General features: G+C 35.6%; 1 protein-coding gene across 8 annotated transcripts in view; it reads left to right on the top strand.

The window, feature by feature from the left end:
- The window catches only part of PAFAH1B1 (platelet activating factor acetylhydrolase 1b regulatory subunit 1), a 66,197-nt gene that overhangs the window by 24,204 nt on the left and 15,898 nt on the right, over positions 1–26,095 (top strand). For 3 of the 8 annotated variants that reach the window (XM_081579988.1, XM_081579989.1, XM_081579990.1), the window contains 3 exons: positions 7,748–7,968; positions 24,899–24,983; positions 25,268–25,342. In XM_081579988.1, coding sequence (XP_081436114.1) covers positions 7,937–7,968; positions 24,899–24,983; positions 25,268–25,342 — 192 coding nt within the window. In that variant the 5' untranslated portion in view covers positions 7,748–7,936. Of the gene's footprint in view, positions 1–1,852; positions 1,985–2,621; positions 2,731–7,747; positions 7,969–24,898; positions 24,984–25,267; positions 25,343–26,095 lie in introns of all 8 variants that reach the window. The other 5 variants (XM_081579991.1, XM_081579994.1, XM_081579993.1 and 2 more) reach the window with 3 other exon arrangements.

The following is a 26,095-nucleotide window of genomic DNA, read 5'->3' as shown; positions in this document are numbered from 1 at the left end:
TATTTTAAGTAGGACTCAGTTTTTTATATTTGATAATCCTTAAGGGCATTGATTTACCTGGTGAGTATCCAGGGAGTAGAGTTTAAGCAGTATGAGGGGTGAAGAGTATTCATTCCAATAGAGTTTAGTGATAGGCTAAGGCTATCATATTAATGTCTGCTACATTATTATAACAGAACTGAGGGCTTTGAGGCATATTATTAGGGTTCTCCAGCCAGACACCCAGTAGGATTTATGTATATATCGAAAAGAAAAAGTGACTGCAGTCAGTCTCTGGGAGAGGGAGAGAAGGGAGGGAGAGATTTTAAGGAATTGGCTCGTGTGGTTGTGAAGGTTGGCAAGTCCAAAATGTAACTGGCCGGTGACCCAGGGAAGAGTTGATGTTGCAACTCCCAAGTCCAGAGGCAGTCTGCTGGCCTTGCAGATCTTTCTTTTTAGGCCTTCAACAGATTGGATGAGGCCCACCCACATTATGGAGGGTAATCTGCTCTACTCAGAGTCTGCTGATTTAAATGTTGATTTCCCTGGTGGTCCACTGGCTATGGGTCTTTGCTTCCAATGCAGGGGGCCCAGGTTTGATCCCTGGTCAGGGAACTGGATCCCATAGGCTGCAGCTACGAGTTTTTAAAAGAGAGAGAGAACAAAATACTATTTCTACTTTCTTCAGATTTATAATCTAAAGCAGCAGAGCATCTATTTGCAACACTTGCCTTTAATACTAAGAGTTACTAGACTTGATATTGGTATGAGTAATTCTCAGTGGAAAAGGTGGTATCTTAATCACTGGCCCAAAACTAATTGAAAAAATGCAGAATATTTTGAATGTAAATTTTGGATGAGTGACTTACATCTTGCAAAATGAGATATCAGTTCAGTTCAGTCGCTCAGTCGTGTCCGACTCTTTGCAACCCCATGAATTGCAGCACGCCAGGCCTCCCTGTCCATCACCAACTCCCAGAGTCTACCCAAACCCATGTACATCAAGTCAGTGATGCCATCCAACCATTTCATCCTCTGTCGTCCCCTTCTCCTCCTGCCCCCAATGCTACCGAGCATTAGAGTCTTTTCCAATGAGTCAGCTCTTCGCCTGAGGTGGCCAAAGTATTGGAGTTTCAGCTTCAACGTCAGTCCTTCCAATGAACACCCAGGATTGATCTCCTTTAGGATGGATTGATTGGATCTCCTTGCAGTCCAAGGGACTCTTAAGAGTCTTCTCCAACACCACAGTTCAAAAGCATCAATTCTGCAGCGCTCAGCTTTCTTCACCGTCCAACTCTCACATCCATACATGACCACTGGAAAAACCATAGCCTTGACTAGACGGACTTTTGTTGGCAAAGTAATGCCTCTGCTTTTCAATATGCTATCTAGGTTGGCCATAACCTTCCTTCCAAGGATTAAGCGTCTTTTAATTTCATGGCTGCAATCACCATCAGCAGTGATTTTGGAGCCCAAAAAAATAAAGTCTGACGCTGTAGTCAGCTATAACTAATAGGAAAGTGAGGAAATGGTGTAGCTATTGGAAGAATTTTACTTTTACCAAAAGTGAACTGTGCCTTCACTTAGTCCATCCCTCAATGATGACCCAACCTGGTCCTTTTTTGCTTTAGTTTTGTTATTGCTTGCCAACAGCAGGTCCCAGTGAATCGTGGGTCTCCAAGCTGAAGGAGTGTAAGAACAGGTGGACAGACACTAAAGCCTAGGTATTTGATGAAGAACTTTCAGTGATCTAGCATTTTCAAATTTTGGGGGTGGAGAAAATCTAACTTCTTCATATTAATTAATCATACAGCACAGGATACTGCAGGGACCATTAGTGTTTTAATTACTTTTGACACTTTTGTTTTATTAGAAAACATCCTCAAAACTCTAGAAGCTTATCTCTGTAAGTGGAGAAGTGAGGAAATCACAAAAATTGATGTAAGGAAATGAAGTTGCTCTTGGGGGTACTTTGTTGTCTGATTCAGTCTTACGGAATTAAACTGTAAGTTTAAAATTTTAAATTTGGGGTGTTTTTCAGAATAGGCAATGCATTAATTTCATAGGTAAATATACTTTGTTTTATTATTTGACTGTATTGCAGTATAGCATTAATGATGTAGTTTTAAACTGTTTTTACGTAGAATAATAGTCAAAGTCAAATATTGAGAACTTAGAGAAACCAATAACCTCATGTTTGGTGCCATGATACTGAGCATTACTTGGTGAAGTGATGAAGAATTTGCTGGCACACCCAAAATGTCCACCACTATTTAAGTGGATGAGTGATGGTCCTCCTTTTTACTTCTGTACAGTGAGGACTGTGCAAATCAGAACATATATGTGTATGTTCTGTTGGGTTAATTATACAGAAATCAGGATGATTTTGATGGTGCACACAATTTGGGAATGATGAGGGGAAGAAAAGACAGAACAAGTGAAAAAAAATTTTTATCCAGGGAGCCAGGACCTTGTTTTAGGAGATGACCAGTTTTCATTTCTCATGAAGCACAGAGTTTATTGGCAAACAGGATATTTTTATTTAACTCTAGAAAACTAGTATGAAAAAGGTACTCAGTAATTCTTGACAATAGCTTCTGCCTTTCCTCATTGCTGTATCTGGACTGTATTATTTGTATTAGGGTGCAGAACTATAACCTGCTGTTCAAGGAAGGTAGATAATCTGCATTGCTGCGTGACAGTTTCATGAGACCAGGAACCATTGGTAATCCCTTAGTGTAAAAGTCTTAGGTGAGTTTCTTAAACTCTTCTACATCTAATATTAATAATAAGTAAACCTGACAACTAGCATTCTTTATGTCAGTACACCTCTACTGTTAACATGTAATTGGCTGTTTATGTTTTCCCTCATGTACATCCTCTATATTCTATATTGTTTTCTCTGTTTCATAAACTCCTAGTTAGCAAGAAACAATGTACAAAATAGATTATTGATGAAATAGTATTTTACAAAAGTTTTGATAAGTGTGAAACCTATGTTATTAACACACTGAAACAAAAGGAGAGGAACTTAAATTAGTAATTCACTCACTCCGGTTTTCTTGCCTGGAGAATCCCAGGGATGGCGGAGCCTGGTGGGCTGCCGTCTATGGGGTCGCATAGAGTCGGACACAACTGAAGCGACTTAGCAGCAGCAGCACTACTAAGATTATTTTTTAATACTCTTATTTCCTGTTGTCTTTTTTTACTTTTCCCCTTTCTCTTTCTGTGGTGAGGTACTTACCTAAGCCATAATAAACAATGTTGTCTAGGAGAGTTGCTTAGGTATAGCAGAAAACTGTATGTTGTGTTAGAATATAGAATGTTTAAGAATTCTGCATTCCAAAAAACGTACCGAAGAAGCCTCTGTTTCTAGTGCTCAGGCAACACAGATCTGATCTCTAAGAATGTCTGGATATTGACATGCATGCTAATGGATAAACCAAACTCTTCTTTGAAATATGTTTGTGATATATACAAGTAGCTTAGAGGGGATTGTTGGAGTACTGCCAAAATATATTTCAAAAATGATAAGTCTTTTCACTCATTATGTTGACTTTGGAAGGATTTGTGAACCCCCTTAAAATGCATGCATGTATTAATAATATTTTATCTTCATATGTACTTTTTTGAGGGAAGAGGTCTTGCCTCTTCATCACATTGTCAAATGAATTTAGTGACTCCCCAAAAGATTTAGGATTCCTCCCCAGGTTGTATGAAAATACTGCCTAGTTTATTTGTACTGTTGGTTATAAATATAGATTGATCATAAATTGTAATGAAAACATTACTAACCTATAGTAGTAAATAATAACATATAATTATAATTAGCAAATCGAGAAGTTTCAAATTTAATTATCCTACTCTCTGACATACCACCTTTCAAGTAGTCTCCTGGGAAATAGAAAACTCTGCTTTCTTGATCCCTCTACTCACTGTTGGCCTTTTCAATTTTCACTTTCTGCACAATGGCGTTTAGGCTCTTTGATCCATTGTTTCCAATCTTCTCAGTATTCATTCATCACACATACCCTGTAAACTTTCAACCCAATCCTAGATCTCTAAATGTGTGACTTTTTTGTGTCTGTAGCCAGACAACTGCTAAAGAAAAGTCACACGTTTGTAAGATTGTCACCACCAAAAGTTCATGGTCTCCAATCTTAAAAATGTCCATCCTGTACTTGCTGTTGTGTTTCTTTGCCCTCTCTCTTCATAGCAGCTATTTCAAGCCACTTAATGCCTTCTTCCTTACTCCCCCTACCCAGCAAGTGACCTCATTTCCTGTTTTCCTGAAATAAAAAGATTTCACATTTTTCTTCTTCATAATACAGTAGAAGAGGTAAGTCATCTTTGGATCTAGATCTCTCATGCCATTTTCTTCCTCCTCCTCCCATTGAGTATTTCTCTATTCTGATTTTTTTTTTTTAATATGGAAAACTTCAGACCCATAAATGAAAGTAGAGAAAATTACCCATTCACGTACCCATTACCCAGCTTCAACAGTTATCAACTCAAAGCTAATATTTTTTCATATATATCCCTCCATCCACTCTTCCAGAATTTTTTGAAGCAAATCCCAGACATATCATTCTACTGATAAAATTTTCATTGTATATTTTTAAATGACTTAAAAATTAGCATAATACTGTTATCCCTTGAAACACTCACAGTTATTCTTTAATATCATTAGACATTCAGTCAGTGTTCACATATCCCCAAATGTTTAATTGGTTTGTTTTACAAAAATTATTTATTTTATACTAAAAATTTTAGATTTAAGTAAGGTCAGTGTATTCCAGTGGTTATATCAATTATCTCCTTTAATCTGTAGGTTTCCCTTTCCAGCTCTCTCTCTCTGTCTCAATTTCCTTGGAATTTATTTGAAGAAACTGGGTCATTTATTTTATAGGGTTTTTCACAATCTGGATTTTACTGTTTATATCCCCGTGGTGTTTTTAACATATTCTTCTGCCCTTTATGCTTCTTGGTAATTGATAGTTGGAGCTGGAGACTTGAACAGATTCAGATTTGATTTTGTGACAAGAATACCTTATAGGTGTGTGGTGTTATTCTGTCAGGGGATGCATCATGTCTGGTTGTTTCTTTGTTTGCCTTTGGTTAATTAGGTGGTGAAAACAGTGATACTAAAATTATTCATTCCTTTATTTCTCCTGTGTCTTGTTTTCCTTCCACCATTAACATTTAAGCATCTTGCTAGGTTGAGAAAAACAACAATCCATAAAACTGCTTTTCAATATTTCCATCTGTTTCTCAGATATTTATGGTACCATCATCTTTACTTCATCTTTGTGCACTTATCAGCCCATTTGTTGAACCATGCTGAACCATGCTCTTAGCATTTTGCTGAAACCATTCTCATCAGTGTTATCAGTGAGCTCTATAATGAATGAAACAGACCCATTTCATACCTTATTTTTCTTGACAGTTGGGTAACTTTGGGTACTGTTGATTGTCTCTCCTTGATATTTCCATATTGACTTGTAACATATTCCGTCTCTTTTTACTTTTATCTCTTTAATTGCTTCCTCTCAGCCTCTGTTGTAGACTCTTTAAGTGTTGGTGTTGCTCTGCCTGGCTCTAGTCTAATTATACCATCTCTAAGCAGGTAAGTAACAAATCTTTTTTTCCCCCTTAGGTTGGCTCTTTTTAGAGCTGACATATCTAAAGATGGAATGAGTCACACTTCTTCATCCCTTCAGGGGTAGTTCTACTTAGTTCAGCTTGTTTCTAATCTAGAAGTTTTTTGGGTTGACTCCTTGACTGACCTTTTACTCTCAGCCTCTAGTTCTCTTTACTGCTGCTATTCTAGTGTAGATCTCCATCTTGATTGCTGCAAACATCTTATCTAGTTTCTTCCTTTCCCGTCTTTATGGTTCGAGAGTGATTTTTCTTTAAAAGGGGGGGGGCTCCCCATTATTCCTAGGATACATTGTAAAGACCAGAGCTTGTTTTCTGGCCTAGCCTGTGCTTATTATCTCTTCAGCTTTATGTTGAATCATCATCATCTGCTATTTGGAAATACTTGTCACACATTTCACACAGTTTTAACTGCTTGGCTGACTCTTCCAGAAGACTGTAACTTCTTGAATGTAAAGACCAAGAAGTCTTTTCTTTTCCCTCATTAAACATGATGCCTGGTTCATTGTGTTTAGTGTATGTTGAATGGATAAATTTGTGCAGTACACTATTATATTCAGTGATTTCTTTATGTGTATATATATATATATATATATATATATATATATATTTGGCTGCTCCAGGTCTTGGTTGTGGCATGTGGGATCTAGTTCCCTGACCAGGGGATGAACCTGGGCTCCCTGCACTGGGAATGCAGAGTCTTAGCCACTGGACCACCAGGGAAGTCCCCCAGTGATTTCTTTATATGTTAGTTTTATCCTGATTAGGTCATGCTAGTATTCTATTACTATTGTAATTCTTGTACATTAATTTGCTTTTTTTGTCTAGAGGTAGTCTCTCCATAGTTAAACTGAACCTTGTAATGTACATACTATTGTGGAGTTTTTTCAATTTTGCTGCTTCTTTTTTACTCTGATTTATATGATTAATGGCTCTGTCAGTGGGTTACTGTTGCCCCAGATAATAGAAATCTGTAGACAGTTCACATAGTCACCAGCATAAAATAATCCTATTGAACCTTCTTGTCAGAGTATGAGTTCCTAGGTGGTTTGGCTTGGTGTGACAATTAAGACTTAGAAAAGTGAGGCTAAAATTTAAGTATTCAAACCTGTGTTGACCCATGCAGTTCAAACCAGTCTTGTTCAAGGGTCAACTATATTTCCCAATTACAGTGGAAATTCTGTCTAGCTATTTTTTTTTCCAGGATATCACATACTTTTGTTTTCATATGCCTGTTCTAATGATTTATCTTAGTAAGAGTGATAGTAAATAGTTGGTGTGATAATGAGATCCTTCCATGTTTAATTTTTTTCCAGACTTATTTTTAATTGAAGGAAAATTGTTTTGTCTAGCTATATTTGTACAGAGTGATAAGACAAACTACTTAAACTTTTACAAAATAGAGGAGATTGAAGAATAATTCTTCAAGAAATAATTCTTGATTTTTCTTTTACCTGCATTTATTCTCATTGAACCGATCATGTGTTGCAGGTATAAAGGGCTCTGAAATACTAACAAGAGAATTGGGTTGTTTGAGTACAAAGACGTATGTATTCCATTCAGTTTAAATACATACTTCTTAAGCATTGAACAATGCTGAATTATTTCTTGATTAAATGTATTGGTTAAGAAGGCATTAGATTGCTAAATAGTTTGTTTACATTATAAATAATATCAGCTATTGTAAGATTAATAGTTGCTAACATTCAATCTTGAATTTACTGTATTTATGGTTAGAACCTTTGACTTGTGGACAGTTTGTGAAATGCTTATATTTGTTACTTTTTTCAGGTAATACTTTTTGTAAATTAGAAAATTTGTTTTTGTCATTAAGTAAAAACTGTTTTCTTCTCTAGAAGTTATATGTTCATATTTGAAAGTCAGTAAAATTGAATAATGTTGTTTTGGCTCAGTTAACTGTTAAAGATCATTTAAAATACACAAAATGACTGTTTTGGCATTGATTTTCACAGTAGGTTAAAAAACATCATCTGGTATTCATATTACCATTATAGTAAACCTCACCTTTGAAAGTGTATACAGCAAATAATAATTTAAAAATAATTTAAATTCTAAGTGAAAGAAATAATCTTTCTCTCTCTCTCCTTAGGTGGAATGAACCTTACTTGTTGAATATCTCCTGGTTACGCGTTGGATTCACTTGTGAAAGAATCATTTTCCCCTGCGTGGAAGCCACTTAGTGGCTTATTTAATTATAAATCCAGGGATTGCAAAGCTTTTGGATTTTCCAGAGGAGGGACATACCACTATATCAAATAAGCTTGATATTACAGCCAAAATGGTGCTGTCCCAGAGACAACGAGATGAACTGTAAGTTTCTCTGTTTTGTGTGTTGTTTTTTTTTTTTAAAAAAAAAACTCTCATAGAAGACAAAGTAGTAGATTAAAATACAGCTTTGAGAGATGTATTCTAAATTAAAACTGTTATAAGAGCTCAGATATTGGTTTGGGTTACTGGTCTGACTATTAGAACTCGGTCTTATTTTGACATAGTGTTATTTACTCTTTTGACATTATCATGTGTACTTTTGAAGCAGAACAAACAAGTAAGTTATTTGGGATAAGTTTTATTCTAAGCTTGTCTTAACTATTTTATGTTTAATAGGAAGGTAGGTGCTTCAAAGCACTTCAAATTTTTTTTTGTCTGGAATCCATGTATTAGAAAAATGAAATCTTTTATGTTATTGTCACTGCTAATGCCTTTCCTTTTTGTCTTACTATGTTTTTCATCTTTTATCATCCAATGGCTATTGTATATGAATTTTATAAAGTGGCTAGTATAGTTAATGCAAGAGCATTAATGAAAACAGCATGAAATTATGTGACTACTGCTATTTTATAGTGTCTTAAAGCATCCTATATTTTATAGCATTCTGTTTTTATAGATGAGTATTGGAGGAACATTTTAACTTCATATTCCAGGTTTTCTTAGGATTTTCCTGTGGGTTTTAAAGAACTTCATTTGGAAATAATTTCAGATTTATAGAAAAGTTGTAGCATTAGTTCAAAGAATACTTACTATACGTTTTATCCAAATTCACCTGTTATTTTTTTTTTTTTACCATTTGTTCTATCATTTGCACCCTAGCCATGTGTAGTTTTTTAAAAACCATTTGAGAATAAATTGCATGCATGAAGGACCTTTGCTCCCAGATACTTCATTGTGTGGTTCCTAAGAATAACTATACTCTTCTATAAAACTACAGTACAGTTAGCAACTTCAGTAAAATTTAACACTGTCACTATTTATTTAATGTACTTCAGTTTTGTTGCTTGGGCCAATAATATCCTTTGTAGCATTTTTTCCCACTCTCTGACATACCATGAAGTCCAGGACAGGGTTTATTTAGTTGTCATGTCTCTTTAATCTGGAACATTTCCTCAACCTTTCTGTGTCTTTTATGGCATTAATATTTTTGAGTAGTATTTAAAATTTTTTCTTGTTGAATGAGAGATTCTTTAAATTCTGTAGTGCTTTATAATTTTCAGATATTTCATACATACAGTTTCATATACTTCCATGATAACCCCTTTTGCCTCTCCCCACCGATGACCAACCACTGGCTTATTCTCTGTGTGAGTCTGCTTTCTCTTTTTTTTGTTCCATTCACTAGTTTGTTGTATTCTTTCAGATTCCACATATAAGTGATATCATACAGTATTTGTCTGACTGCCTAGTGCCCTCCAAGTCTGTCCATGTTGCTGCAAATGGCAAGGTTTTCCTTTTTTGGGCTCAGTATTATTCCATTGTATATATACCACATCATCTTTACCTATTCATCTGATGGTGGACAGGTTGCTTCCATACCTTGGCAGTTGTCAGTAATGCTACTGTGAACATTGGAGTGCATATACCTTTTTGAGTTAGTGTTTTTGGAGTGGAATTGCTGGGTCATGTGGTAGTTCTATTTTTAGTTTTTTTAGAAACCTCCATACTATTTTCCACATTGGCTGTACCAATTTACATTCCCACCAACAGTGTTTAAGGGTTCCCTTTTCTCCATAACCTTGCCAGCATTTGTTATTTGTGAGTCTTTTATTTTTTTTTTGGCTGCATCCTGTGGCATGTGGCATTTTAGTTCCCTGACCAGGGATCGACCCATGCCTCCTGTGTCGGGAGGATGGAGTCTTAACCATTGGACCAACAGGGAAGTCTTTTTTTTTTTTTTTTTCAAAATAGAGTGTTTCTCATTTTATGTTTTTTTCCTCATAATTAGATCCAGTCTATGCATTCTTGGACAGAATACTACATAAATAATTTTGTATTCTTGTCAGAATATCATATCTAGGTGCATATAATGCCCTTCTGCCCCTCAATGATGATGTTAATTTTGATCCCTCAGTCTCAGTGCCTGTTGTTTCCATTGTATAGTTACTGTTATTTCCTCTTTAGCAAATAAGTGGGGAGACACTTAAAGATGATGCAGACATTCTTCTTCCTATCGATATTTCTCCCCTAGATTTAACATCCATCAATGATTCTTGCCTGAATGATTCTTTACTACAGTGGTTGTAAAGTGATGATTTTCTAACACTGCTACTCATTCTGTATTTATTAGTCAGCACTCAGCATTTTACTATAATCAGTGCACCTTCTTTTTCTTTCTTTTATATATGTGTCTTTTCATTATTGGTATTAATTCACGGGTTCTTAAATTTCCAGTTGTTTATCGTTCATTACTATTGTACTGTTTCGGTGCTTGAATTGTCACAGATTTCCCATAGGAGCCTCTTCAGTTTGCTCTTTTATGTGCCTCTATCGTTTTTTGTAAGCACTTCCTTACTTTCTAGGATAATAGAATGTTCCAAGCTTATTGTTTACCTTAACAATTTGTTTACGGTAACAAGGGTTTGCCTTAACCCTAGAATCAGCCATGGCTCCAGGAAGCCCTGGTTCTTCTTAGTGAAAGTGAAAGTCGCTCAGTTGTGTCTGACTCTTTGCGACCCCATGGACTATACAGTCCGTGGAATTCTGCAGGCCAGAATACTGGAGTGGGTCGCCTTTCCCTTCTCCAGGGGACCTTCCCAACCCAGGGATCAAACCCAGGTCTCCTGCATTGCAGGCAGATTCTTTACCAGCTGAGCGATATTTGAGATCAAGATATGGGCATTAAGTGTACTCATTACTAGGGATGTCTTTGCTTCTGGGCCCTTTAAGTAGACAGAACTAGGAAATACATATATGTGTTAACACATTCAGACTCCCTAGCTCGTATTTGTGCTAAGGTTTCTCAGTCTTTGCACAGTTGACATTTTGGGCTGAGTAATTCTTTGCTGTGGGGGCTGTCCTGTACATGCTTGGTTGTTTAACAACATCCCTAGCTTTTGCCCACTATATGCCACAACCAAAAATATTTCCAGACGTTGCCAGTGTCCTCTGGGAGGACTGTAATACTTCTAAAATAGTTTCAGAATTATTATGCTCATACCAGTGAAAAATCTCCTGGAAAGGGTCCAGAGTTTGAATGCAGTTCTTCCCCCATCCATTCTACTGAAGACTGAGAGTATATAATGAAATACTCAGTGTGTAAGTTACGTAGATTCATTTTGTTTTGTGTTTTCTCTCCCTCTTCATGAAGTTACATCATTCATTTGAAATACAGCTGGGTACATCTGTTCTGTTAATAGTTTTTCCAGTTTCTGTGTTTTACATTGCACCTGCTTCCCATCTTTATTATATATGTTTTCTTGTTTCTCCCTTCTTTCATAGTTAAAAGGTAGCATACTGTATGTTCTCTTTTGCATTTTACTTTTTTTCACTTAACAGTGTCTCCTGGAACTCACTCATGTCACTTCATAGATATCCTTTTCTTCCCGCACCCCTCCAATAGCTGGATAGTACTCCACTGTTTATACACCAGTTTTTCAACCATTCTACCATGTTTTAACATACAGGTAGTTTCCACTATTTTGTAATTGCAGAGAATATTGTAATAAGTGACCTTGCATATGTACTTTTATCTTATAGAAGGCATATCTGGTTTTTAATCATTCTTGTTTCTATCTTTTCTTTAGATAGATTTTTTTCTTCAAGTAGAAGATTCTTCTAAATAACTTGTGAGAGCTGACTGCAAGTCTTGCTTATCACCCTCATAATCAGGATGAATATTTAAATTATGGCCAAGAATAGAGCTTTTAATTTGTCTAAAAATCAGTTGAGAAGGGAAGAACCTAATTTCAGGTGGCTAAGTGTTTACAGAATTTGAGATAAGAACTGACTTGAAAGTGTTCATCAAGCAAAGCAGATTTGTCCCACAGATCTAAATATAAATTTAGGATATGGATTTAGTGTCCTCCAGTTTTTAGGAAGGAAATGAAATGAAGGGTTTTGCTTTTTTTTCCTGTTTTTGAAAATGATCTGAACACATATTTACTATGATAGCAAGAAATAAATGTTTATATGCTTCTTACAAATAAGATAAATTTTGGCACCTCAGTTGGCCTTTGTAACATTTTAGCATTTCTAAAAGTTGGCTAGCAGTTAGACTATAAAATTCTTTTAGTTTTTTTTGGACTAGAAGTGAAATTGATTTTTTTACAAACTTGAAACATAATTTGTGATTCAACCCAGCAAATGTGTATTGCCTACCTTCTGTGTTCTTACTACTCTAGGGCATATAAACATGAGTAATAACATGAAACCATTTATGTGGATATGACAGACATCTTTATAGATAAATCAAGGATGGGAGAAATTAAAATGATCCAGTTCTACAGCTAGTAACAGAGGTAGTTTTCTGACTTTAAATTCACTATTCATTAAACAAAATTCCGTTACCAAAAGTAATGCATGTCAAAATGTAAACCTAACTCCCCACTTTCTCAGCCCAACTTTTGAGAAGTGGCCACCATTACCCCTATATAATTTTTTTAAGATATTTTTCATATGTTTACAAAAATTGCATGAAGATCTTTTTTATCCTTAAGATTTATAAGATAGACTTATACTCTACAACCTGTTTTTAATATTTTTTGTCACCCTTCCTATCTGTTACTGGTTCATCTAATAGCAACTTTTATACATCTTACACCTCTGTTTCTTTATCAGATTTTATGCGTTGATTCTCTCCGATGGAAGATGAAGGGAGTCTGTTATTTTTATGTTGTCCTGGTTGATGATATTTGTCCTGTTTGATGTTCACTCCCTAATTCTTTTGTGCAACAACTTTCCTGTTGTATTTTTTAACACCTATATTGAAGTATAGTTGATATATAAATAACTATACACAGTTAATATGTACAATTTGATGAGTTTGGACCACTGTTATATTCTTATTTTGATTACTCTATTGTTGGGTAGAGTTTGTCATTATGTACCTTTTCAAGATGGACTCATAGATGGACCTCTGTGGGTCTTTGCATGCCAGAGAATACTTTTTTTTGCTCCCAAAATGAATAAGTAAAAAGTGAAGAATTTTTAGATTACACGTTTTTCCTACTCAGTTATAAGTATTAAGGGAAAAAATTGCCATGTTTTAGATTGCAAAGAAAATCTCAAATTCCAAAAAAGCAGAAATCACATAGGCCTCATTTGCTGATCATAATGATATAAAAATGCAATCTATCCATCTAAGCATTTAAAATATATACTTCTAAATAACTGGAATAAAGAGAGCAAAATGAACCTTAGGAAGTGAAGAAATCAATAATAGGGTACTCACATCAAAAACCCCTAGGATATATAGCCCACATAGCATACAGAAAATTAGATAGTCTTTAATGAATCTTAAAAAAAAGAGAAATGAACTTTCAAGAAAAAGAAAAAGCCTAAAGGAAGCAGAGAGTAGGAATTAATAAATAAAAGCAGAAATTAATGAAATAAGTTAATTATGGCCAAGTATGATTTATTGCAAGAATGTAAAGGTTTTTCAGTGTTTAGAAACCTGTTAGTGTAATTACTATATTAATAAACAGGAGAAAAAAATATGGTTAGTCCAGAGAATATAGAAATTGTATTCTTAATACCCAATCCTTACTGTTAGAAGTTTTTTAGAAAATAAGAAATTGAATATTTACTTAATTTGATTAAGGCTTGTTGCCAGAAACCTGCAGACATTAGAAATATCAAGTGCATTTCCATTAAAGTCTAGAACAAGTTCAGAGTTCCTATGTTCCTGCTACCATTTAAATTTGTATTTGAGATTCTAGCCAATGCAGGGAGGCAACAAAAAGTATTAGAACTATAGGAAAGGAGGGAGACCAAGTGTGTTTGTAGGTGATAGCATGTGCTTAGGAAATACAAGAGTCAACAGTAGCTTAAAAATATGGTATATTTATGTGTGTCTCTACACATAAAGATGTCTATAAGATCTTTTGATAAGTCAAATAATCTGGTTGCTAAATAAGATGGTATAATACATTTCTGTTAAATACCCCCCCACACAACTGTTCATTTCTTTTGTGCCTGTATCTGTGTAGATGCACAGATAAAGGCCTGAAGTGTTAAGCATGGTTACTTCTGAAGAGAAGAATGAAATTGGATAAATGTAGAATGAAGATGTGTGCCAGTATTGTTTCAGTATTTTAGAAGACAAAATATATTTATTTTTTGTGTGAATAAAAAGTAAAAATTTGATGGGTTTTCTTCTAAACAAAGTAACTATAGATGATGATTAGTCTCTGACATTATAGGTTGCAATGGAGAAGTGTTAGATCAGCCTATTTCTTTTTGCTTTTTTGCCTAGGTACCCATTGTATCTGTGCACTTGTTCATGTTCCCCAAGCTAGTTTTTTTTTTTTTTGTCTGTGTGGCATGCAGGATCCTAGTTCCCCTGATCATGGATTGAATTCCTGTCCCCTTGCAGTGGAAGCATGGGAGTCCTAACCGTTGGACTGCCAGGGAAGTCCCTAGATGTTCTTTGGTTATATTGTATTGTGTCTTTTGGATTCCTTTTATTTTAGTTTTATGTTACCTTAGATTTTTTTTTGAAAGTGTAGAGTGTTCATCTATAATTTTCTGCTGCTTCTAGGGGTTATTCTTTCTCTCTGTAGCATGCTTTCCTCTTTTTACTTGCTTTGTTACTTTTCCTCTTCTCTCAAGAAAGTTTGCATGGGTCCTATGTGGAATTTTTGAGTATAGTTCTGTTTTGTGGAAAGAGTGATGAAGCTGGAATATCTTGAAATTGAGTGTACTTTCTACCTAATTAGTATAGTCCTTTGCTCTTGGGGCATTTTACCTCTTAGTTTTCCAGGTCCTTCTTAAGTGAGCTAAATCTTCCTCAAGTCATCTCAGGCCTTTTTTGGATAATTTATTGTTTGTCTTTGTTGGCTAATTCTGGCTGGCACATGTAAAGCTAATTCCCTTAACCCTTCTCTTAAATCCCCCTTTACCTGTAGACAGTGTCACTGCCCTAAAACTCCCCCTTGATTGCTTGTCCGTTGGCGTCTCCAAAGCTCCTGGAAACCACTGATCTTTTTACTCTAGTTTTGCCATTTGTGGAAAGTTGAAATCACATGGTATGAGGCTTTTCAGAATGACTTTTTTCAATATGCATTTTGAGGTTCCTTCATGTCTTTTTGTTACTATATTTTTAAGCTGTGTTTTGTTTTAGAAAAGACTTCCCTGGTGGCTCAGACGGTAAAGTGTCTGCCTACAATGCGGGAGACCAGGGTTCAATCCCTGGGTTGGGAAGATCTCCTGGAGAAGGAAATGGCAACCCACTCCAGTATTCTTGCGTGGAAAATCCCATGGACGGTGGAACCTGGTAGGCTACAGTCCTGCGGTCGCAAAGAGTTGGACACGACTGAGCAACTTCATTTTCACTTTCATTTTTGCTTTAGAAAACTAAACCTCTTCAGTTGTTTGAGGGATTCAAGTTTTTCCTATGCATTTATTGTAACATTGTATATATTTAGTGTCTATTAGAAAGTGACTCTGTCCTGGCCTTTAAAAAAAGAAAGTAAACATCACAAACTAAAATTATATCTGTACATAGGAGTACACTGCTACTTGTATGAATTAGAATCTCTTAATACTTGGCAACAAAGGCAAAATATATGAATTGAGTGCTGGGACTGAAATGAGACTATAACTGTAGTTCATACCCTTTCAATTTCAAATTTTTTATGTTAAACTATATTTTCACTGACTATAAATATAAGTATATATTTAGACATACAATTCTTAATATGTTGCTTTCATCTAGCTTGTTTTGAAGTTCTGCTGCCTTTATATTTCCTTGGGGTGATAGAGTATGAGCCCTTCTGAGTCTTCAAAGGAAGATTAAAGTATTCTCAGTTTGTGTTATATTTAATCCCTTTATTCTTTGAAAGCTTTTAATTGAAATATTTCATTCAGTAGAATGCATCATATTCTGATCATTCCAAAATAACAAATAATGACTTACAGTCCATGGGGTCGCAAAGAGTCAGACACGACCTAGAGACTAAGCACACATACTGTAGGAGGTACTGGTATTTTCTCCTGTTGTTAATGTTAGACTTGTCAAAACAGTAACAGTAAATAAAACATTTCATTTGTGAAATTAAACCAAGATTATAAAATTGCTTAATGTTTCAAGATATACATTTCAGCATTTATTGAGTGAGATGTAGGCATCTCTAAAGGTAATAAAGATGTGGTCATCAATGTCAAAATTGTTGATTTTCTGTCGAACTTATACAGAGCTGCAGAACTTTTATTGTGTCGTGACATTTCGTTTCACTGAACTATTTGACTATATTTTAGAAGATTGTATTGAAAGAGAAGTCATACTGAAGAGAGGAGGGCAGTGCCACAAACACAATTAAGGAAGTTGAGAAAGTTGTATGCTGAGTGGCTCCTGTTTTTTTTTGTTAAGTTGACGGTCAGCTGAAAGGTGGGATACAATTAGATATTTGAGAATACAAAAAGGGGACTAGGGACAAGTGAATGATTCATCAGGCAGCACTGGAATGACAACCATATATTATGACTTGACCCATACCAGTTTTTTTAGCCAGGTCATTGGGGATGTCTGTTGTGAATATGATCTGATTTTAAGCAATCTTTACTTTTATGCTTTAGGGCTTACTTATGGTGCTCTTTGTTTATTTAGTTAGTATCCCATCTAATCTTCCTATATGCTTCTGATAAGTAAGTCTTTTAAAAATGTCACTTAAACTGCTTTTTCTTGCCTTGCATGTCCTTCCTAATGTTTCTGTCCTATCTTTCAGCCATTTCTGTCATACCTTAATCTCATTTCCAGTATTTATATCTGTTATTTACGTGGATCACTTTTGGAACAATTTTAAATAATAGTGATTATAGGCATTCTTTTCTTGTTCTTGGCTTTAATGCATATATTTCTAGTGTTTTGCCGTTAACAATATTATTTATTGGTTGAAGGTTTGAGGGATTTCTTTTTAAAATATTAGTAAGATATCTTTTTTAATATTAATGAAGACCTTTCTGTTGTTAAGAAATGTTCTAAAATCAAGAATGTTGAAGCATTTGATCATATAGACATTGAGATCTTCATCATATTCTTATTCCCAGTTGCCCTCCGTATACCAGGTACCTGTTTTACTTAATGATGAAGATAAAAGTCCACTTACCCTGATTTACCTAAATTTTATTTTCCTTTACTTCATCACTGCCAGAATTAGGTCTCATTGTAACCTCTTGCTGTGCTTTACTTGTCCCAGGACTGATAGTAGTTGAATCCTGGCCTACCCTTTTGAAATATATTCAAGTGTGATGATAAAGGATGATTGTTACAATCCTTTGTCAGAGCACAGGAAGTTGGAGAGGTATAAGACCTATGGCCAAGAACTTACCTTATCAGTACTGCTCTTTCCCCAAAGTCTCAGTGGGTGACTGTACCATACTTAAGAAACCATGTTACCTACCTGTCTGAGAGTTGGTTAATGTTGTATGGCAGCAGTGTGTGGAATGACCTGCAATAGTGTCTCTGCACTTGCAGTGAACTTTATTCACATCTTCACCAGGACTATGTAATTCATCTTGGTGTTTGTCTAAAATGGCATTGCCTGGGTCATTGTGAGGGTTGTCTTCTGGAGCAGGGCACTAAAGAGGATGATGTGCTCCTGGTGGCATGAACCTGCATGCTTGATCCTGCTCAGTTTTCTCATTATCCTGGTGGTGTGCCCTCCTAGCCTGGTAGGGCTCCCACTTGCATAGGGCCATTGCTGCCTATTAGAGCAGTGCACATTAACCCCATTGCTTTCCTCATTCCTAAACAGGTGAGATCAGTGTGTCTTTTGTAATGGACCTGGTAAGAAGACATCTATTTGTCAGTTTTTAACTTAACCTTGTTTTTCCTCATATAAACAATAAAATTTAACTATTTATAGAATTCCTAGAACATTTTTATTCAGCCTTAGAGTACTATAGTACACAATTTGAAGAAACACTGTTATTGTCATTTTGGTTTCAGAAGACCTGAATTTTGATTCTCAGCTTCATCATTTATTAGCCAAAAAAAAATCAGTTAAGCTCTGTGAACCTCGGTGTCTTTACCTTTGAAAAACAGCTTCCACCTCAGTCCCCTGTAGTGCATGCTCTATAATTCTCTCTGCTTCAGTTTATGTTGGTAAGAAATGCTGGGGAAGCTGAAGTATTCTGCTTTTATTGTTGGTGTTATCCAATCTTTAGAGTCGTTTTTGTTTAACTAGCAGTTCATACATTTAGAATAACTTTTGATACTCTTATCTCTGTAAGAATATGAGGTTGTGTATGGGTTGGTAGTGGTGGGATGTTATGTATAACTGATACTACAGCTACAAAAATTATCTTGGGGCTATAAGAATGAAGAGCATGTAGGAAGTCAACTAAAATGCTTAAAATACAATCCTTGCATTTTTAATAAACTCAAGAATAGTTTAGAAAAACAAAATCTCATTTATTATTGTAGCAGTTTCAAAGGAGAGCAGTAGACTATGTCCAGTGTGGTACTGTTCCATATGTTAGTGTAAATTCTAATCAGTTCTGTTTGTTCATAGATAAAGTCCTTCATCTCAGTTTGTTCTATTGATTTTAGCCATTTTCTGTGATTCTACGTGGCTTTATTGGTTTTGGTTCTACTCAGAATGACCTGTTGCACTTCTGTGTGAATTTTCTTTGATTCTAGTGATACTTGTTTTTCTTCATCTCCAAAGGCTTAGTAGATTTACTGAACTTGTGTATTTTCTCTGAGAGATTACTATAAACTTATGCTTTGATGCCCTCCTGTTTTCAAGGGAATGTATGCATCTTACATCACTTATAAGTGATGAAGATCAACTGTGAATCAACAACTGAAATTAGTAGCAAACTTTAGAAGCACCCTTTAGGCTTTTGTTAGAACCAACAGATTCTTCAGTCTTATTTATTCTTTCTTTATGTGACAGTGGTACATCTTGCCTGCGTTAGAGGTTCCACGTTCTCTGTATCAGTTTAGTTGGCTTAGATGTTGAGTGGCGAGATAACAGGGGCAGCGTTGCTAGTTACTTGGCCATGGGAACCTGGTATTTGATGTGGAAATAGAATTGACTAGACTGTTCTGGGACTGGGTTGTAGATTTTGTGAATCATCAGTATGTTGTACTTTCCCTAATGATATCATACACATTTAAACTTCAGTTTTATTTGCTGTATTTTTGTTTATATTCCCTTGATCTTTGATAGTTCGGTATTATGATATTTTAGACCATCCCCAAGAAAAAGAAATGCAAAAAAGCAAAATCGCTGTCTGAGGAGGCCTTACAAATAGCTGTGAAAAGAAGAGAAGCAAAAAGCAAAGGAGAAAAGGAAAGATATACCCATTTGAATGCAGAGTTCCAGAGAATATCAAGGAGAACTAAGAAAGCCTTTTTCCTCTTTGCCCTAAAGTGATCAGGGCCAAGAAATAGAGGAAAACTATAGAATGAGAAAGACTGGAGATCTCTTCAAGAAAATTAGAAATACCAAGGGAACATTTCGTGCAAAGATGGGCTCAATAAAGGACAGAAATGGTATGGACCTAACAGAAGCAAGAAGAGGTGGCAAGAATACACAGAAGAACTGTACAAAAATCTTCATGACCCAGATAATCGTGATGGTGTGATCACTCACCTAGAGCCAGACATCCTGAAATGTGAAGTCAAATGGGCCTTAGGAAGCGTCACTATGAACAAAGCTAGTGGAGGTGATGGAATTCCAGTTGAGCTATTTCAAATCCTAAAAGATGATGCTGTGAAAGTGCTGCACTCAGTATGCCAGCAAATTTGGAAAACTCAGCAGTGGCCACAGGACTGGAAAAGGTCAGTTTTCATTCCAATCCCTAAGAAAGGTAATGCCAAAGAATGCTCAAACTACCGCACAGTTGCACTCATCTCACACGCCAGTAAAGTAATGCTCAAAATTCTCCAAGCCAGGCTTCAGCAATACATGAACCGTGAACTTCAGATGTTCAAGCTGGTTTTAGAAAAGGCAGAAGAACCAGAGATCAAATTGCCAACATCCATTGGATCATCGAAAAAGCAAGAGAGTTCCAGGAAAACATCTATTTCTGCTTTATTGGCTATGCCAAAGCCTTTGACTGTGTGGATCACCACAAACTGTGGAAAATTCTGAAAAAGATGGGAGTAACCAGACCACCTGACCTGCCTCTTGAGAAACCTGTATGCAGGTCAGGAAGCAACAGTTAGAACTGGACATGGAACAACAGACTGGTTCAAAATAGGAAAAGGAGTACGTCAAATCTGTATATTGTCACGGTGCTTATTTAACTTATATGCAGAGTACATCATGAGAAACGCTGGGCTGGATGAAGCACAAGCTGGAATCAAGATTGCCGGGAGAAATATCAATAACCTCATATGCAGATGACACCACCCTTATGGCAGAAAGTGAAGAGAAACTAAAGAGCCTATTGATGAAAGGGAAAGAGGAGAGTGAAAAAGTTGGCTTAAAGCTCAACATTCAGAAAACTAAGATCATGGCATCCGGTCCCATCACTTCTTGGCAAATAGATGTGGAAACCGTGGCTGACTTTATTTTTTTGGGCTCCAAAATCAGTGCAGATGGTGACTGCAGCCATGAAATTAAAAGACGCTTACTCCTTGGAAGGAAAGTTATGACCAACCTAGACAGCATGTTAAAAAGCAGACAGATTACTTTGTCAACAAAGGTCCATCTAGTCAAGGCTATGGTTTTTCCAGTGGTCATGTATGGATGTGAGAGTTGGACTGTAAAGAAAGCTGAGTGCCGAAGAATTGATGCTTTTGAACTGTGGTGTTGGAGAAGACTCTTTAGAGTCCCTTGGACTGCAAGGAGATCCAACCAGTCCATCCTAAGGGAGATCAGTCCCGAGTGTTCATTGGAAGGACTGATGCTGAAGCTGAAACGCCAATACTTTGGCCACCTCAGGCGAAGAGCTGACTCATTTGAAAAGACCCTGATGCTGGGAAAGATTGAAGGCGAGAGGAGAGGGGGACAACAGAGGATGAGATGGTTGGGTGGCATCACCAACTCAATGGACATGAGTTGGAGTAAACTCCGGGAGTTGGTGATGGACTGGGAGGCTTGGCGTGCTGCGGTCCATGGGGTTGCAAAGAGTCGGACACGACTTGAGTGATTGAACTGAACTGAACTGAATGCCGTGTAATAGCTCTCTTTTTCTAATCTGTTAAATGTAAATACAGTTACTAACTAGATATTTAACTTTCATTGGATAGAGAACACATGCCTGATATTCTCAAGTCTCACTGCTCCTCCCCAACTCCAGTATTTTAGTGTTCATTTACTGTAGAGTGGAATACTGAGGCTACTTTAAGTTCTGCTAAAGTCAGCAGGGACCTCTGAATAGCCAGATTGCTTAGACACTTTTTAAACTATACTTGACCTCTCTCAGATCTTTGTCACTGGTAGTGATTTCCATTTCTTTGAAACATCCTTCTCCATTGGCTTGCTGATGTCTCTTAATTCTTGTACTATAATAGGATTCTTCACTTTCTGATGGCTTCTTAAAAAGTTTGATATCTGTCAACGTTCTGTCATTTACTTTCTACTCTCCTTTTATCTTCCCATTATGTACCTTCTTCCAAAGTGTCTTTAACCATTTATGGTTTGAAACACTATAACCTATTTACTAATTTTCCCAAATTCTTTTCTTACATCAAATCCATCTCTTAAGCTTCTGATCTGTATATTCAATTACCTTCTTTATCATATATCTTTACTTAAATGTCTTATAGCTACTTCAGGTCAAAAGGTTTAAAACTGAACTAATTATATTCCTGTCTCCCCCTTTGTTTTTTTCCTCTTCTTCTCCTATGTTTTCTGTCCAAGTAAATGTTACTACCATGAACCAAAAACTTGTGAATCAACTATTTTCTCCCATCTCCCACATCTAGTCAGTTACCAAAACAAAAGCCTAGTGGTTAAAAGCATGAGTCATTCTTAGTTTCAAAATTTTGTGTGTAGGCTGGTCAGAATGCCCATCATTAAAAAGTCTACAAATAACAAATGCTGGAGAGAGTGTAGAGAAATTGAACCCTCCTATGTTGTTGGTGGGAATGTAAGTTGGTGTAGCCACTATGGAAAACCGTATGGAGTTTCCTTTAAAAACTAAAAATATAATTACTGTATAATCCAGCAATCCTACTTCTGGTCATATACCTGGACAAAACTATAATTCAGAAAGAGGGTACCCCTATGTTCATAGCGGCACTATTTACAAAAGCCAAAACATGGAAACATCCTATCCATTCATTGGTAGATGAATGAATGAAGAAGATGTGATCCATACATACAATGGAATACTACTCAGCGATAAAAGAGAACGAAATAATGCCATTTGCAGAAACATGGATGCAACTAGAGATTATAATACTAAGTGAAATAAGTCAAAAAGGGAAAAACACTATATAATATCACTTATATGTGGAATCTAAAATTATGGCACAGATGAACTTATATACAAAACAGAAACAGACTCACAGACTTAGAGATCAGATTTGTGGTTGTCAAGAGAGAGAGGGGGAGGGAAAGAGATGAACTGCGACTTGGAGGTTGGTAAATGTAGACTATTTCATTTAGAATGGATATACAACAAGGTCTAGTATATAGCACTGGGAACTGTATCCAATCTTCTGGGATAAAACATAATGGAAAAGAATATTTTAAAAAAGAAGCGTGTGTGTGTGTATGTATAACTCAGTCACTATGCAGTATAGAAGAGATTGGCACAACATTATAAATCATATAAATCAGCTGTATTTGAATTATTAGAAGTTTGTGTGTTGGACTTTTTAAATTGCAATATAGATCTACTTTAAAAACATTTATGAAGAGGTTTAGTATATGGAAGTATATGAAAATGGAACAACTCCAGTTAAAGCAGGGAGGTGTAGTGTTCCACCTACTTGGCCAGTTTCTTCCCCACCTGCTCAGTAAATATTGATGGGAATTATTATCCTAAATTGCTTCACTACCTGTTTTATGACCTTGAATGTATCAGTCTCTCAATTGTGTAATATAGGGGTTATACACTTTTCTACCTAATTTAACAGCATGATTTTAGGATCAAAAGAGGCAGTGAATGCTGTTGTTTAGATTTAAAGCTTTATAAAAAGTTTTTATACATGTTATACCTCCTCACATAGGCCTCTCTTCCAAACACTGTTACTTGGGGGGTTAGGTTTCAACATAAGAATTTGTGGGGTATACAAATATTCAGTCTGTAGCATCTTTTGACTTAAATGTGAAGATGTTTGGAAAGCTCTGACTCTATGAATACTTATTGGTAACATTATTTTAAATGCTGAAACATTGGAAACAACCTGTAAGTATAGCAATAGATGATTGGTTAAATAAAATTTGGTACATCTATTTAATTGTTTGAATGTTAACAACTATGATATCATAAATGAATATTTACTGACAGATTTTCAGTATATTGAATGAAATGAACAGATTAAGTTACTTGATTAAAGCGTACATGGTGATGTGAATGTATAGGCAAAGAACATGGTATGAGTGACCTATGCTGACCTTTGTTAGTGTTAATCTCAGAATATTGGGATTTTTTTTTTTAGTAAGGAAAAGGATATAGTTTCTTCTCCTTTTAATATTCTTACCTAGAAAAGTATCATCATTTATCTATCTTTCCTTTACCAAAAAAAAGTCCATTAAGATAACAATTGCTATAATTTGTACGTGTTACATGTACATATTGTCTGTTATATGAGCTTCAGAATTGTAAGCTGTGAGTAGTGTGTTCAGGCGAAGTTCCAGCACTCAGGCTTGATTCTGAGGAAGGAGTAGAGCTGCAGAGGAATAGTGAATATTTACAAATACTACATAAGATTTTTTAAACTCTTGACGTTTTTCCCTTTATTGCCTGGAGAAGGAAATAAAGCTAATCGATAGATGTATTTTAGTGTCTTTGTTTTCCTTACCGTTTGGGATATTCTTACCAAAGGGTAATTTACTTGTTGAAGGTTAGTTTGTTTGTAATATAGGCTTTGACAGCACAGTATTTGAAATTATTTTGAGAGAGCCATTGCCTTCCTATTTGTATTACTTCAGAAGGCCCAAGTAGAACTGCTTGGAAATTACAAAGTAGTACTGTTTACAGGTTCATGTAAAGAATTTATTTCTGAATGAATCAAATTATCCATTAGTAAAACAGGCCAGAAGGTACAGGCTTGTAAGAAGCACACACAGACTCACAATAATACTACTATACTTTCTTCAATCCCACGACCCACAAATGTGATGTTCTAACCTTGTAATTCTAAATTAATTTCTCATTCTAGGATACTGTACTGTTTGTAGCTTGTGCCTTTTTCCCACCCACTCTCATGGTTTAAAGTTGTCTCTAATATTAAAATACTAATTATAATTTTACCAGAACAATTCTCCCTGCAAAACTGAATTTCATTTGCTAGTCCTTGAGTGTCTGTAAGAATAACAAGTATTAATAGTAAGAGAGGGCTAAGTGTAAACATGAACAAAATTGATAATTACTGCCGCAAAATGATAACTAGTTATATAAGCCAGGTCTTGATCTTACAGCTTGTAAGGTAAGCAATGCATTAGAAATATAACTAAAAGTTCAAGAATAGTGTTACAATCTTATGGATATGCTATGAAGGGTTAACTATTTTAGAGGCTTTTGTGGGGGTGGTGGTTCATTTTCTTATGAAATGCTTGTATGGTTTGAAGGGTAATCCTCTTAAAAAAGAGTGTCTTAAGGTTTATGAGAGTTTTTAAAAAATACTTTCTTCAAAATAGAAATGAGAGTTTATTAAGAGGCATTTGAATTTGTTGTCTTTCAGAAATCGAGCTATAGCAGATTATCTTCGTTCAAATGGCTATGAAGAAGCATATTCAGTTTTTAAAAAGGAAGCTGAATTAGATATGGTATGTTTGACTTTTCACAGTTGCTTGTATAGTTAATGAGTAGATTTTACTGAAGTATCAGTTGTTAACAGTCACCTCAGTTATTCACAAATCTTGTCATTTGTTATTATGGTTTTACTTGCCACTAAACCTGAAATTCACCCACCGACACACACCTTCTTTGTATAATCAGATAATTTTAATAATGTTTGGGCTTAGAGATTGAATGGTGTGTATGGCTTGAGCTTTTGTATTTAGCCCTTTTTTCTTTCTTTCTTTTTTTTTAAATCTGCTTTTTTCTCTAGAATGAAGAATTAGATAAGAAATATGCTGGTCTTTTGGAAAAAAAATGGACATCTGTTATTAGATTACAAAAGAAGGTAACAAAATCTTTTTCTTTTAGTTTTATTCAGAGTATTGTATTAAATATAAACTTTGAAAGTATGAACATAATAAATTCTTTTCTGCATTAGCAATTATGTTTAACCTTAAAAAGGTAAATAAAAATACATTTCTATGCGTTATGACATATACAGACCATTCCTGGTACATTGCTAACTTATGCAAACAGGAGTACTGGCTGGGTTGAATGTAGTACAGCCCTGACTTCAAGGAATTGATACTGAAGAACCCATTTATACACCTAGATGGGAAGAACACATGGAACCAATATGATGCTAGGAAAAGAGCACTAAAATGTGCTTTTAGACATTTCATTTTCTTCTCTGAGCTTTGATCTGTTAAGTGAGGGCAATAAGTAATATTCTGGCCCTAAAATTTGTACTTTCAGTAGGCAAAGTTAGAATGAATAATGTTGTTATAACATGATTTAATCCATAAAAAGCCCTTATTAGGAAAGTGCCTGGCACATAGATGTCAGTAATGTTAGCTTTTATTACGAATATTCTGATTAACACGTACAATGTAAACAAAGTTTGGAAAGAATTTACTAAGGGTGGCAGAATTAGAAGAGATCGAGATAGGTTTCCTACTCTTCCTCAAGTTGTATCCAGCACCTTCCAAATTCTTCTTTGAGTCAAGGGGTTAAGACACAATTGTATTGAGTTTTTCTCAGTGTGCAGTTTTGTCACCGCACTGATTTTAGTGATGTGTAATAAAGATAATTTTCAGTT

Source organism: Giraffa tippelskirchi, chromosome 3 (assembly GCF_054371585.1).
Source record: "Giraffa tippelskirchi isolate mGirTip1 chromosome 3, T2T-mGirTip1v1.2.pri, whole genome shotgun sequence".
NCBI lineage: Eukaryota > Metazoa > Chordata > Mammalia > Artiodactyla > Giraffidae > Giraffa > Giraffa tippelskirchi.
Note: the sequence above shows the minus strand (reverse complement) of the source record. Positions and strands in the feature narration are given on the sequence as shown.